The sequence below is a fragment of the Neovison vison genome, chromosome 2, assembly GCF_020171115.1.
Source record: "Neovison vison isolate M4711 chromosome 2, ASM_NN_V1, whole genome shotgun sequence".
Lineage (NCBI taxonomy): Eukaryota > Metazoa > Chordata > Mammalia > Carnivora > Mustelidae > Neogale > Neogale vison.
Genome location: NC_058092.1, coordinates 35,988,820 through 36,004,020, shown reverse-complemented (window position 1 = coordinate 36,004,020; position 15,201 = coordinate 35,988,820). Strand labels below are relative to the sequence as shown.

The following is a 15,201-nucleotide window of genomic DNA, read 5'->3' as shown; positions in this document are numbered from 1 at the left end:
TCCTGGGAGCTCTAGGAAAATAACCAGACTAGGGGTCCTTATCCTAGTGGTAATGAATGAAGCTTTCAGGGTAGATAACATCTCTAAGGAAAAAGAGTAGAAGAGTAAAGAATGAGAAATTAAAACTTAGAGGAGTATTTAATAATTTATAACTATTAGGAAAATAACGATATGGTCAGTAAGATTAAGAAACTATAATTCAGACATGAAAAAAATAATATACTGTCACAAAAATCTGGTTAGATGACTTTTTTAAGTTAGAAACTGGGGTTGTCAACGCTTGACAATTGCTGCTGACAAGTTGAGGAAAATAAAGAAAAAGGGGTTTTGACCTTAGCAGTTGGAAAGGTTTAGGTCACCTTTGAGTTGAGGTTTAGGAGAGTAGTGTAAGATTTCAGGGCCTCTGAAATTAATGTGGGTAGAAGTAGAGGTAGTGGCAACTTTGAGACTTGATAATAAAAGGAAATAGAATATAGGTGGTGGTGAAGTTAAGTGAAAGGATGAAGAAAATATGTAGGAAAAAGCCCTTGGAATATACTTGAAAGAGGTCATTAAAGAATCATGGTCGAGGGGTACCTGGATGGCTCGGTCATTAGGCGTCTACCTTCGGCTCAGGTCATTATCCCCGAGTCCTGGGATCGAGCCCTACATGCGTCTCCCTGCTCAGTAGGAAGCCTGCTTCTCCCCTCACCCACTTGCCCTGCTTGTTTTCCTGCTCTCACTCTCTCTCTGTCAAATAAGTAAAATCTTTATTTAAAAAAGAATCAGGGGCACCTAGGTGGCTCAGTGGGTTAAAGCCTCTGCCTTTGGCTTGGGTCGTCATCTCAGGGTCCTGGGATCAAGCCCCACATCTGACTCTGCTTGGCGGGGAGTCTGTTTCTCCCTCTCTTTCTGCCGGCCTCTCTGCCTGCCTCTCTGCCTGTCTGTCAAGTAAATAAATTAAAAATATTTTTTAAAAAATGAAATTAAAAGAAGAATCATGGTCTAGGAAGAAATGAGTAGAAATAAAACTGATTGGCAAGTGGAATTCTCTTTGAAAGGGTTGAAGATACTTGTTTGTCTGATGAAGAAGGGAAAGAATGTAATTTAAGTCAAGAGAGCAACTACTACGTAGGAAACAGTATAGCGTGGAAATTAACATCAGGGCTTTGGAGTAGATAGAGTCCACTTTGTGCCTTCTTTGTGATATGACCATGGGCAAGTTTCTTAAGTTTCAAGTCTCAGTTTTATCATCTATAAAATGGGGTAGTAGTACCTATCTTTTAAGGTTTTTGTGAGATGTAAATGAGGTTTTGTTAGGTATTTAAAACTGTCATATATTAAGTGCTAACAAATTATAGCTATTATTATCAACACACTTTGTTCCATTCCTTAAGAGGTTTTATAAGTGTTACTTCATTTGAAATGTCTGCAAGCCTTCTGTTAAACTAGAGAGAGTATAAAAATGAGTTAAAACAATATCATATCCTCTAACACTTAAGAAAGCTTTTGAGTGTGAAAAAATGGCAAGGACAAAAGTCAGGACACAGAGCTTAAGATTAGTTTAGCACTGTTGTATAGGACTATCATAAGTCAAGGATAGAATGAAAATCAGAAAACTAAGCTAAAGGCTATTAATGTCCTTGCAGAAGGTCATAAAGCCTGAACAGGGGTGATGAAAGTGGGCAGAGATGGGAGGTGGCACACAGTGGGAAGGAAATAGGACACTGTGCATTCTTCTCTGGAAAACCAGGATAACTACGGAGCCATTCATTGGAGTTAAGAGAGATAGATCAGTTTTCAGGAAAAGTTGATGAGAGGTTCTGGGTGTGTGAAATGTGAGGTATTAGAGGAGGGAAGAGGTGAGATGACTGGGAAGCAGACGTGGATTTATCCATTCATTTTCTCCAGGCATTCAGTGGTTACTACACATTGAGTATCTGTGTACTAAAAACTGTGTCACTAGAGGCATAAAATAATCTTAAAGAGTTTGTTATCTAGGAAAGAGACAGATACAAAAAATAAATGTTCTCTGCCTGGAGAGGGTCCTCAGACCCTTCATAGATAAGGTCATATTTGAACTGGGTTTTGAAGTGGAAAAGGAAAGAATGGCCATTTATTTGTATCCTTTTACATGTATTCTATAACATTTACTCCTCTAATCCTAGGATGCAGAAAATTATGTAATATAAGGTTCCATAGCTAGTGAAGTGATGGAGTCAGGACTCTTAAACCAGGCTTGTCTGACCTCAGTCTGGGGCTCTTTCGGGTGCTTCAAATTGCCTCCCATCCTGAAGGACTAAAAAGGAGGGAGGAAGTTGAGAATTCAGGTTTTAGAGTCAGACTTCATGCCACTCTTTAAGGCTGTGATTTTCAGCAAGTTACTTGATTTTGCTAAACTTGTTTCCTTAAAAATAAACTGGAGCTAATTATATCGGTCACATATTGTGGTAAAAGAATAAAATTAAAAGTTTCAAAAGCACTTGGAATATAATATTGGCACATCCTAAGTAGTCAGACGTAAATAGTTTAAAAACAATAGGGGCAACTCCGTTAGATGAGCATCTGCCTTTGGCTCCAGTCGTGGTCTCGGTCCTGGAATCGATTCCTGTGTCAGGCTCCCTGCTCTTTGGGGAATCTGTTTCTCTCTTGCCCTCTGCCCTTTCTTTCTCCACGTATGTCCTCCCTCCCTCCCTCTCTCTCAACTAAGTAAATTTTAAAATCTTAAAATAAATAAATAAATAATAAAAACAATTAGAGTACAGGGTACCTGCCTGACTCAGTCCACAGTGCATGTGACTCTTGATTTTGGGGTCGTGAGTTCGAGCCACATGGCATAGGGATTACTTTAAAAAAACAGTCGGAGTTTGTTAGGGAGCAAGTAGATGGGGTTTTCCAGCAGAGGAACCCGTGTTACCTAAAAAAGAAAGAAAGATAAAATGTGCCATGTTTCTGAAAAGACAAATGCTGGTAGTTGGGAACTGGTTGCAGGGGGGAGTATTAGTTAAGACAGTCCAGTCATGGAGGTTTTTCTTTTTTTCTTTCAAGATTTTATTTATTGATTTGAGAGCAGTGAGAGTGAGAGAGCACAAGCAGTGGGGGATGGGAGGAGTGGTGCTCCCCCACACTGGCCTTTGCCCTCTCACCATCTGTAGAAAATGATAAACCACTTACTATGATGTTTTGGGGGTCAAACCCAGTGCCACCCAGGACCAGTTGAAAAAGCCTTAGAGGAAACTGGCCTTGAAGTACCACCCTGATAACAATCCAAATGAAGGAGAGATGTTTAAACAGATTTCTCAAGCGTACAAAGTAGTCTCTGATCCAAAGAAAAGGGAATTACATGACAAAGGAGGCAAACAGGCAGTTAAAGAAGGTGAAGCTGGTGGTGGTTTGGGGTCTCCCATAGACCTCTTTGATTTTTTTTTTTTTGGAGGAGGAGGAAGGATGCCAAGAGAAAGGAAAGGTAAAAATGTGCATCAGCTCTCAGTAACCTTAGAAGATATATAACAGTGCAACAAGACAGCTAGCTCTGCAAAAGGACGTGATTTGCGATAAATGTGAAGACTGAGGTGGTAAGAAAGGAGCAGTCGAATGTCCCAATTGCTAAGGTATTGGAATGCAAATTAGAATTCAGATAGGACCTGGAATGGTTCACCAAATTCAGTCTGTGTGCATGGAGTGCCAGGGCCATGGGGAATGTATCAGTTCTAAAGATGTAAAAGCTGCAATGGAAGGCAGATAGTTTGAGAGAAGATTCTAGAAGATAATACTGACAAAGACATGAAAGATGGCCAGAAGATACATTCCATGGTGAAGGAGACCAAGAACCAGGACTGGAACCAAGAGATAATATCGTTGTTTTAGATCAGAAGGACCATGCTATTTTTACTTGGTGAGGAGAGGACCTTTTCATGTGTGGACATACAGCTGGTTGAAGCACTGTGTGGCTTTCAAAAGCCAGTATCTACTCTTGACAATCAAGCCACTGTCATCACCTCTTATTTAGGTCACAATGTCAAGCATGGAGATAACAAGTGTGTGCTAAACGAAGGCATGCCAATTTATCATAGACCATATGAGAAGGGTCACCTAATCATTGAATTTAAGGTGAACTTCCCTGAAAATGGGTAATAGCAATCTCTCATTCTCCAGAAATTTTTTTTTTTTTTTAAATAGCTAGCTTTGGAATATAATACAACAAGATATTTGGTTATTTATTAAAAGAGCTATTTTATTAAAATAAGGATAGAGATGATGGGGCGCCTGGGTGGCTCAGTGGGTTAAAGCCTCTGCCTTCGGCTCAGGTCATGATCCCAGGGTCCTGGGATCAAGCCCCGAATCGGGCTTTCTGCTCAGCAGGGAGCCTGCTTCCTCCTCTCTCTCTGTCTGCTTCTCTGCCTACTTGTGATCTCTGTCAAATAAATAAAATTTTTTTTAAAAAATAGGGATAGAGGGACGCCTGGGTGGCTCAGTTGTTTAAGCAGCTGCCTTCGGCTCAGGTCATGATCCCAGCGTCCTGGGATTGACTCCCATATCGGGCTCCTTGTTCGGCAGGGAGCCTGCTTCTCCCTCTGCCTCTGCCTGCCTCTCTCTGCCTGTGCTCACTCGCTCTCTCTCCCTCTATCTCTGACAAATAAATAAATAAAATCTTAAAAAAAAAAATAGGGATAGAGATGAGTATTGCAGAGAATTGAATAGTAAGTAATAATGAGCAAGTGTAAGACAGCAGATACTGACTTATGCATAAAAACTTGGCAATAAGAGGATGATAATGTGTAAAAGAAAATAAATGATTGGGTTTTTTTTTCCCTAGCTTCAATAAGGTGGCTTAGCATGTTTATAGATAAAGGGGAGGAACTTATTGGAAGGAAGGAAGAAATAATTCATAATTCTGAAAGGAAAGAGAATGAACACATGTAGAATGGTGGAAAGGGGGTAGGAAGCTATTGAACTTAAGGTGCAAAAGGAGAGAGTTAGGGAAAGTTTGGATCTGGTGACTTCTGATTTCTTAGTCCAGTATGAGAAGGCAAGATCATTTGAGGTGGAGGGAGGTGGGATTGATTTGGAATTTGAAGGAAAGGAGAGGACATTTAAAAACCTGTGGTTGGTTGGAGCGCCTGGGTGGCTCAGTGGGTTAAGCCTCTGCCTTCGGCTCACGTCATGATCTCAGGGTCCTGTGATTGAGTCCCACATTGGGCTCTCTGCTCAGCGAGGGGCCTGCTTCCCTTCCTCTCTCTGTCTGCTTCTGTGCCTACTTGTAATCTCTGTCTGTCAAATAAACAAATTTATTTTTAAAAAAATAAAAAATAAAAAAAATAAAAACCTGTGGTTGATAGGTGGTTCACTTTGGTGGATTTGTATGTATAAAATTCCTCTAATAAAAGAAGACATGAAGACTATGGACTCTGAAAAACAATCTGAGGGGAGTGAAGTGGTGGAGGGGTGGGAGGTTGGGGTACCAGGTGGTGGGTATTATAGAGGGCACGGCTTGCATGGAGCACTGGGTGTGGTGAAAAAATAATGAATACTGTTTTTCTGAAAATAAATAAATTGGAAAAAAAAAACAATTTTCCGGAGGAAAAAAAAAAAGAAGACATGAGGCATAGGTGTTCTCTATTGAGCAGCCAGCTATATAGCATAGTGTTGTTTGAGTTATTGAAAATTAAGATTGAATTGGAATAAAGTTGGGCAGAAATGTAGATATCCTGTTGCATGTAACACTCTGGTACAAACTTTCCATACCACTATGGCAAAAACGCAAGTTTTGGAGTGCTGTGAGGTGCCAGTGTTAAAGAAAGACAAAGCATCTGATAATCCTCTACAACTCTGGGAAAGCTAGGGGAATTCTCATCTTTGATAATGAGCCTTACATAATCAGCCATCATTTTAGATTTCTTGCATCAGTGCGAGAAAAAAATTAATCTCCATTCCATTTGGGTTGTTGTCTCTCTTATCTGCTTGCATATTCTTTTTGGAGACACTACAAAAAAACAATACTACATATTACTTGAGTAACCTTAGACAAATTATGTAACCTCCTTAACCTTAGTGTCATTTTTTGTAAAAAGTTGACCTAGGGGCACCTGGGTGGCTAAGTGGGTTAAAGCCTCTGCCTACCTACCTCTACCTACTTGTGATCTCTGTCAAATAAATAAATAAAATCTTAAAAAAAAAAAAAAGTTGACCTAATAATTATACCTGATTGGGTTAAGAATGAAAACGGTATGACAATCATCTGGTAAGCCCCAATTATATTAATTCCTTTCCTGAAGCTTATAGTATCCTCTTTAATACAACAAAAAAATTCTTTTCATTCAGATCCTTCTGTTGTCTTGGCAATTTCTCAGTTTTAATTGTTTCATTCTGGAAAAATGTACATTTTTCACTTCACCCTCACTCCATTGATGTACTTTATCTTTCCTGTTCTCCTCAGATAATGTGATTGACTCAGAGAGTGGGGCATGCCTGGGTGGCACAGTCGATTAACCATCCAGCTCTTGGTTTCTGCTCAGATTGTGATCTCAGGGTCATGGGAGTGAGCCCTGAATCAGGCTCCATGCTGAGTACAGCGTCTGCTTGAGATTCTCTCTCCCTTTCCCTCTACCCCTCCCACTTCGGCTGTGTGTGCTCATTCTCTCACTCTCTCTGTATCTCAAATAAATAAATTAAATCTTTTTAAAAAGTGGGGGTGCCTGGGTGGCTCAGTGGGTTAAGCCGCTGCCTTCGGCTCAGGTCATGATCTCAGGGTCCTGGGATCGAGTCCCATATCGGGCTCTCTGCTCGGCAGGCGGCCTGCTTCCCTCTCTCTCTCTCTCTCTCTCTCTCTGCCTGCCTCTCCGTCTACTTGTGATCTCTCTCTCTCTCAAATAAATAAATAAATAATCTTAAAATAAAGTTAAAAAAAAAAAAAGAACATTCCAGTCATACTACAGTGCCCAGTCATAATTGGGATTAGGGCCAGAATGACAGAATGGGCCTAGACTACACAAAGCCAAGCAAAGAAGGGACCAAACCAGAATTGTCTAGCCATTTATATTGCCCATCCTGGCCTAGAAGTAGCTTCCTGTCATTGAAGTTCTTGGAAAATAGCCTTTTTTTTTTTTCTTTTTTCTTTAAAGAATCAGGATTACATCCGTGGTTAACAAATATGCCATAAAAGGGGAGCATTTTAGGGTCCAGTAAGTTTGGGAAATGCTGCCTCTCAAATTCACATGTGTTCACATTCACAAATATTATAAATGTATAGGAAAGAAACCCATTGAAGTTTACTCACCTCAGCATCTCCCACACTTAGCTGAACTAGAGCTCTCTTTTTGAGAATTCCTGTTAATATCCCATGACACTTCTGGTTCCTGTCTGCTTTTTTCCTTCAATTGCTTAACCTCAGAAAGAGGTTGCATACCTCCCAGACATGTTAAAATGGGTAAGCTCTAGGAACTCGTGTTACTGCATGACATTTTATTCTTTGCTTTATGTGATCTTCCAGGCTGAGTTTCTGTCTCCATACTTCTGCTGACTGATTTGTTCTTTCTTCCCATGTAGCCCAGTGCATGGAAAGCTAACAGAATGGAACACAAATCAGGATCCCTTTCCTCTAGCCGGGAGTCTGCTTTTTCCAGTCCAGTCTCTGTTACCAAACCAGTAGTACTGGCTGGTGGCACAGTTTTAAGCTCTCCTAAAGAGGTGAGTGAAGATAAGGCCAAGCAGCCTTTTCTAAAATTGTTATTTCCCATTTACTAAGGTACATGGTGTGACATGTAAAGCTCTAATTCCATTTCCTTAGTAGCTGTGTTTAGCTCAGTCGTTTCTTTTTTTCTTTTTTAAGATTTTGATTATTTATTTAATTATTTATTTATTAAGATTTTATTTATTTATTTGACAGAGATCACAGAGAGAGGTCACAGGTAGGCAGAGAGGCAGGCAGAGAGAGAAGGGGAGGCAGGCTCCCCGGTGAGCAGAGAGCCCGATGCGGGACTTGATCCCAGGACCCTGAGACCATGACCTGAGCCGAAGGCAGTAGCTTAACCCACTGAGCCACCCAGGTGCCCCAGCTCAGTCATTTTCTTTACTGGTGATTCCCATTTGCCTCTGAAGATGGGCCATAGCTGAGTGGAGTGATTGCTCTGTGGTAGACTGGGGTCAGCCTATGGTAGACTGGCATGAAAGATCAAAGAGGTACTATAGGAGCCATACAGTCTCCTGCAGGAGTCCTGCAAATCTGTGGGCGTCTGGGTGGCTCAGATGGTTAAGCACGCACCTTGGGCTCAGGCTGTGCTCCCAAGGTCCTGGGATCAAGCCCCACATGGGGCTTCCTGCTCAGCAGGGAGCCTGCTTCTCCCTCTCCCTCGGCTCTTCCCTCCTGCTTGTTCTCTCTCTCTCTCTCTCAAATAAATAAAACCTTTAAGGGGGAAAAAAAATGGAAAGCTAGAGTCTGTTTTTTAAATGAAAAGGAGAGTTTATTTTTGGTAAAAGAGTGATAATTAGGCTTCCAGATTCTAGAGATCAGTACCATGTAGAAGTGACCCAGAGAGGCCCAGTTCTTGCTGTTTGCTGTCAGGAGCAATCTATTTGTGGTATTTGCCCAGAGTCCCTCCAGCACTACTCCTCCGATTGAGATCAGCTCCTCTCGCCTGACCAAGCTCACCCGCCGAACTACCGACAGGAAGAGTGAGTTCCTGAAGACTCTAAAGGACGACCGGAATGGAGACTTCTCAGAGAACAGAGACTGTGACAAGCTGGAGGATGTAAGAGCATAAGGTTTTTCTGGGGCGACATAAGGGTTTTCCTGTGTTGCATATGTACTTTTTTAAAAAAGTCTGTAATTGGGGGCACCTGGGTGGCTCAGTTATTAAGCATCTGCCCTTGGCTCAGGTCATGATCCCAGGGTTCTGGGATCATGTCCCGCATCGGGCTCCCTGCTTAGTGAGGAGTCTGCTTCTCCCTCTCCCACTCCCCCTGCTTGTGTTCCCTCTCACTGTTTCTCTTTCTCTGTGTCAAATAAAATCTTCAAAAAAAAATTTTTTTTTAAATGTCCCTCCTTAAAATGCTTTCTTAAAAGCCACACCCTGTAATTTCCAGGAGTCCCAACATTGGCCAGCTGTCAAGTGGCAACTCTTAGCTGCAAGGGACTCTAGAAAGGGGAACTTTCTAAAGCTGAGCCCAGTAGTTCTTGAGTCCAAATTGTGAAGAAGACAAGAGCACTGATACCGAATCCGTATCCAGTAGCACTTACCACCGTTGACAGCCTGAAGTTAGGCTCCCTGAGGAGGTGGTGTGCTTGAGAAGCCCTAGGACGGTGAGCAAGGCCTCATTTTTGAATGGGGACTACCTGTGCGCTGAAGTTCCCAGGAGAGCACGTCACTCGGTTCTGACTCTTTAATCTTGCAGATTGTGTATCTTGCCACAAAGGATCATTGAACCAAGTGTGTCCTTTCCTTCTTTCAGTTGGAGGACAACAGCACACCTGAACCAAAGGAAAACGGAGAGGAAGGCTGTCATCAGAATGGTCTTACTCTCCCTGCAGAGGAGGAAGGGGAGGTCCTCTCACACTCTCTGGAAGCCGAGCATCGGTAAGTGAAGATCAGATCACGGGGCATGCTGTGTATGGCCTGTAAGGAGCTTGAACATCCTTAAGACGTCTCAGGTGGAGTCTGACCTACAGAGAGAAGTGTTCTTGGGCACCATAACCTGTCCTCTCTTTATGCCTCAGCTTGCCTGTTGCCTACTGGGCATTCCTTTACGGGTTAGCTTTTTCACAACTTTCCTCTGCGAGGCTTTCACGTAGTTTAGTTTCAGATTCAGTTTATAACTCCATTTGGAGAGGGGAACCTAGTTCCTAGGACTATTGTACTGGCCCTTCAACCCTCCTAACCCAAGTGAGCCTTTATCAGCCCCCTTTAAAAGGCCTTGGGAGGGGCACCTGGGTGGTTCAGTGGTTAAGGATCTGCCTTCAGCTCAGGTCGTGATCCTAGAGTCCTGCAATCAAGCCCCACGTCCGGCTCCCTGCTCGGCAGGAAGCCTGCTTCTCCTTCTCCAACTGTCTCTGCTTGTGTTCCCGCTCTTGCTGTGTCTCTCTCTCTCTGTCAAATAATTAAATAAAATCTTTTAAGAAATTTAAAAATAAGGCATGAGACCCCCTCCATGGGTGGAGCTTGTTCTTTAAATGAGGGCCTTTAACACAGAGCCCCCAGCTGTTTGGACACCTGGGTGGCAGATGGGGCCTGCCATGTGTGGCAGTACCTTCTGAAAGGGAGTTCCTGTCCTGAAGAACTTTAGAAGTCAGCAGGATCATGAGTATGAAAGAGACCACAGTGCCATGAAGTTGAAAGGGAAATTAGGTACATGTGGAGATGTGCTGATTCGCTTACAAGAGACAAAAGTGAGTTGTTTTAAGATTTATTTGAGAAAGAGAGAGAGCGAGAGTTGGGGGAGGACCAGAGGAAGGGGGAGAGAATCTCAAGCAGACACCCCACTGAGTGTTGGACCCCATGCAGGCCTCGATCACATGACCCTGAGATCATGACCTGAGCTAAAATCAAGAGTTGGCCGCTCAACTGACTAAGCCACCTAGGTGCCCCCAAACCGAGATTTTGGAGCACCTGTGTGGCTCATTTGGTTAAGCATCTGCCTTCAATTCAGGTAATGATGGCAGGGTCCTGGGAGTCCCCCATCTGGCTCCCTGCTGAGCAGAGAGTCTGCTTCTTCCTTCCCCTCTGCCTGCCATTCCCCTTGCTTGTGCTTGCTCTCGGTCAAATGAATAAATCTTTTTTTTTTTTTTTTAAGATTTATTTATTTATTTGACAGACAGAGATCACAAGAATGCAGAGAGAGGCTCTGCCTCTCCACTGAACAGAAAGCCCGATGCGGGGCTTGATCCCAGGACCCTGAGATTATGATTTAAGCCGAAGGCAGAGGCTTAACCCACTGAGACACCCAGGCGCCCCAAATGAATAAATCTTTAAAAAAAAAAAAGAATGAGATTTCTTCCTCTTGTTTTGTCGGAAAGAGCCCTTTACATTTTGGCTCTCGTGCAGCCTTAATTTCTGCTGCTTTTCTCTCCTCTCTGTAGCTCTTATACCCTATAAAGAACAACTGTGGAGATCCCTCATTTAATTCAAATACCTAAGGAGCCATAATTAAAGCTTATCCCACCTGGCACGGGTGGGGGTCCTGGAGTAGAGCTGTGTCAGGCTCCACACTCAGCAAAGAGTCTGCTTGAGGATTCTCTCCCTCTCCTCCTGTCTCCCTACTCTGCGTGCACATGCTCTCTTTCTCTCTCTGAAGTAAATAAATTTAATTTTTAAAAAAACTTATCCTGGGGCGCCTGGGTGGCTCAGTGGGTTAAAGCCTCTGCCTTCGGCTCAGGTCATAATCCCAGAGTCTTAGGATCGAGCCTCGCATCGGGCTCTCTGCTCAGCAGGGAGCCTGCTTCCTCCTCTCTCTCTGTCTGCCTCTCTGCCTACTTGTGATCTCTGTCTGTCAAATAAATAAATAAAATCTTTTAAAAAAAAAAAAAAAAACTTATCCCACTGGGAAGAAAAGAAAAATCCCAAGTGAGGTACGATTGCCCCTAGGCAAGTTAAGTTTTCTCTGGAAAGTTGTGGTCTTTCCACTTAACACTTAAAGGTCTTCTATTTTTTTTTTTTTTGCCTGACTTCCCTCTACTAGATTATTGAAAGCAATGGGATGGCAGGAATATCCTGAAAATGATGAGAATTGCCTCCCCCTCACAGAGGATGAGCTCAGAGAGTTCCACATGAAGACGGAACAGGTATGTCATAAACCTTTCCTGGAGACATGTTAATGATTAGGAGAGAAAGGAACAGGGCAGTCATTGCCCTTAGAGAGCCTCAGTTTAGTGTGAGAGAAAGACCTTGGAAAAGAAAATATAAAGTAAGTTGCCATAGTAGAAATACAGAGGAGCGAATCACTGCTTAGGCAACAGGGATTTCCGGTAGTGGATATAAAAACTAGGTCAGTAGTTAGCACATTCCAGAAAGTAGTATGTTCTTTCATCCTGGCAGCTCTACCCCCTTATCAGAACCACAAGGCTGTGTTCCAGAGTAATGGGCTGAGCCCTGGGTCTCTAGGGAAGCAGAAGCAGGTTTATCCCCCCACCTCCCGCCCTGTGGTTTCTCTCTGATACTCTGGCCAGAACCAAGAAACAGCCTCTCTGAATTATCCAACAAATGGTTGGCTTCTTTCTCTGAAACACTGTCAGACCTTGAGATTTATAGCAATGAACAAGATAAATGGAGTTACAAACTTCATGAGGCTTACATTCTGGTGGTATATTTTCTTTACATTTTTTTTCTCCGATTTTTATTTAAAGCACAAATAACAATAGGATTAAGGCCTGTAAAGAGAAATTACAGCTGACATAAAGACACTGCTACTCAAAACTATTTTCTCAATTGTTATCACCTGAGAACTTGCAGAAATAGAGAATCTGAAACCCTACCTCCTGAATCAGAATCTGCATTATTTAAAAAGATCTGTAAATGACTGATTCGCACTGTATGTTTGAAAAGCACAGCTATAACAAATCTTGGGGTAGGGGGCGCCTGGCTGGCTCAGTCATTATGCGTCTGTCTTCAGCTCAGGTCCTGGACCCGAGCCTGCTTCTCCCTCTCCCACTCCCCCTGCTTATGTTCCCTCTCTCGCTGTGTCTCTCTCTGTCAAATAAATAAAGTCTTTAAAAAAAAAAAAAAAGAAAAGAAAAGAAAAAAGAAATCCTGGCTCTCCCCTTCTACATTTTGCCTCGAATTCAGACCCGGCCTTTTCCAGGTCCCACTGCCAGTGTAGTTTTTGACGGTTTTCTTTTTTCTTTTCCTGCTAACCACAGCTGAGAAGAAATGGCTTTGGGAAGAACGGCTTTTTGCAGAGCCGTGGTTCCAGCCTGTTCTCCCCTTGGAGAAGCACTCGTAAAGCAGAGTTTGAGGATTCGGACACGGAAACCAGTAGCAGTGAAACATCAGATGACGATGCCTGGAAGTAGGCATATAAGTGCTCACAAATCTGACCCAGTAAACTCAGCTTGTGTGTTTAGGGAGTATACAGAAGAAATCGTTCTTTTCCTTTTCTTATGTTGTTGAATACTTCATGCACAAGGGAAAATAATCATATCCCAAAGAGAGCAATTGGCTTGTTTAGCTTTTGTTGTTCTTCCCTGTTATCTGCTTAATAGAAGTTTGTGTGATGGGAAAGATTTTTTAAATACACACACACACACAGACACAGTATCTATGGGGCGACGCACAGGTGGGAGCTGGCAATGCAGAGAGGAGACGCCAGTCTGCAGCAACAGCTTCTACTACCAGCCCTTGGGGCACTCACCCCTGTGCTCAAGCAATCATTGTCAATGACAAAGTGACTATTGAAGTTATAATTGTATTAAATTAATGCTAATAATTTGGATATTTTATTTTATTTTTGGCTGCTCGGGTAACGTTAGCCCTTAACCAAGCATACATGGTTTTCTTTTTTCTTTTTTTCTTTTTTTTTTTTCCTTTTTTTGGGTACAGCTGTAAAATATTTGGATATAGGAAATGTTGTGTTATTCTTGCAGCCTTGATATTCAGGGTGGATTGTAAAATATAAATTTTTGTGAGATTTCAAAGATTAAGATTATTTTGATAACATTATTTACAGATTTAAAAGATGTGGTTATCACAAGTCTGTTGAAGGGGAAAACTACTGCATAAAATAACTAACTTGGAATAAATATTTTGCATCAGTTTGGATTGTCTTGTGTAAGAAGTATATTTCCTTTAAAGTTAGAGGAGTGGATTCTTTGAGGGAAATACTAGAAGTCTGAGGGAAATCTCAATTCAGACACCACTGTTTCTCCTTTTAGCGGATACTTTTTTGATGCAGAAAAATTTGTGCAATAAATTATCAGTAATAAAATCAGAAACCCAAGTTTCCTTCCTGAAACTGATTTTCATTTGCCTGGGTATTTACCAGTTTGCATATTTACAAGGAAGGTTCTGTGCCTCAGTTTTCCTGCTAAACAGGAACATGGGAAAGGGTTTGACCAGTGGAAGAGGCACAGTTTTTCATTCAACATACACTTCCCACCTCTCCCCGTACAGCCAGGCATTTTGCAAGGCTCTGGGGGTGCAGGGAATGCCCAGCCCAGTAGGGAAGAGAATAAACCATTATATTCAAAATGAAGCCTTGGGCCAAAATCTCACGGACAGGTAGAAGTTAAAGCAAGCTAAAGCAAGCATGCAGTGACACTGGCACTCTGGCCATCCCTACAGTGCATGGTCCCTGGTGGATATAGTGGTCTAGGATTGTCCTTTAGTGGGAGACAGCCAGCAGAGTAACAGCCCTGACTGCTTGTCGGAAAGAGAACTAACTTGAGTCTCCAGAAAGGATAGAGGCTAGAGGCAGAGAAACCAACATGACATTGGCTAGATTCTAAAGGCTAGGAGGGCAGAGACCCTATCTACCACACTGAATTACAGTCTCTTCTGCTGGGGTTACAAGCAGTCCATGTAGAAATGGTGATCGAAACAGAGCAATAAGAACTGTATCATATTTCATTGGATATATCTTTTGAAGCATTATGTACTAATAAGAAAACTTGCCGGGTCCCTGGGTGGTTCAGTTGGTTAAGCTTCCGACTCTTGATTTTGACTCAGGTCATGATCTCAGGGTTGTGGGATCAAGCCTTAGTCCAGCTCCTTATGCAGCAAGGAGTCCGCTTTCCAATCTCTCTCGATCTCTCTTTCTCTCATAAATAAATCTTAAAAAAAAAAAAAAAAACTTGCCAGGTATGATACTCTATTAATTGTCCGTTTCGATTTCAGTGTTAAAATGGGGTGGGGGGAGTACATCTTAGAATCCGTGAAATACTATAAAATGAAATAAGTTGCAAAAGTATTAAACTGAAAATAAGAAGTTGGTTGAGATAGAGATACCTTGCCTGTTTGGGGTTGAGCTTTGCCACTTACTAGCTTTCACAGAACAAATTTCTAAAAATGTGCCCTTTTTCTTGCTTGGAATTAAACTGGCTGAGATCACATGCTTTGAAACACTTGTAACCTGTTGCTGATCACACCTTGGCCTTAACATGGTGAGAGGGCTGCTACTGTAAGTCCCTGTCTTGTTTAGAAAAGGGAGTTTGTTTCTCCCTTAAGGGAGAAACACGGGGCTCAGAGCTCCTGCTGGTGGATGCATGTATTTGGGGAGGTGGCAGAGATCCGATCAGCA

At 42.4% G+C, this 15,201-nt stretch overlaps 1 protein-coding gene and 1 pseudogene across 3 annotated transcripts in view; both read left to right on the top strand.

Annotated features, from left to right (window-relative positions):
- Nucleotides 1-13,897, top strand: part of GPBP1L1 (GC-rich promoter binding protein 1 like 1) — a 55,590-nt gene extending 41,693 nt beyond the window's left edge. For 2 of the 3 annotated variants that reach the window (XM_044238122.1, XM_044238121.1), the window contains exons 8-12: nucleotides 7,525-7,665; nucleotides 8,568-8,726; nucleotides 9,427-9,551; nucleotides 11,650-11,752; nucleotides 12,827-13,897. In XM_044238122.1, coding sequence (XP_044094057.1) covers nucleotides 7,525-7,665; nucleotides 8,568-8,726; nucleotides 9,427-9,551; nucleotides 11,650-11,752; nucleotides 12,827-12,979 — 681 coding nt within the window. In that variant the 3' untranslated portion in view covers nucleotides 12,980-13,897. The remainder of the gene's footprint in view (nucleotides 1-7,524; nucleotides 7,666-8,567; nucleotides 8,727-9,426; nucleotides 9,552-11,649; nucleotides 11,753-12,826) is intronic. The other variant, XM_044238123.1, reaches the window with a different exon arrangement.
- On the top strand, nucleotides 2,710-4,232 carry LOC122899911 (annotated as a pseudogene).
- Nucleotides 13,898-15,201: the final 1,304 nt, after the last annotated feature.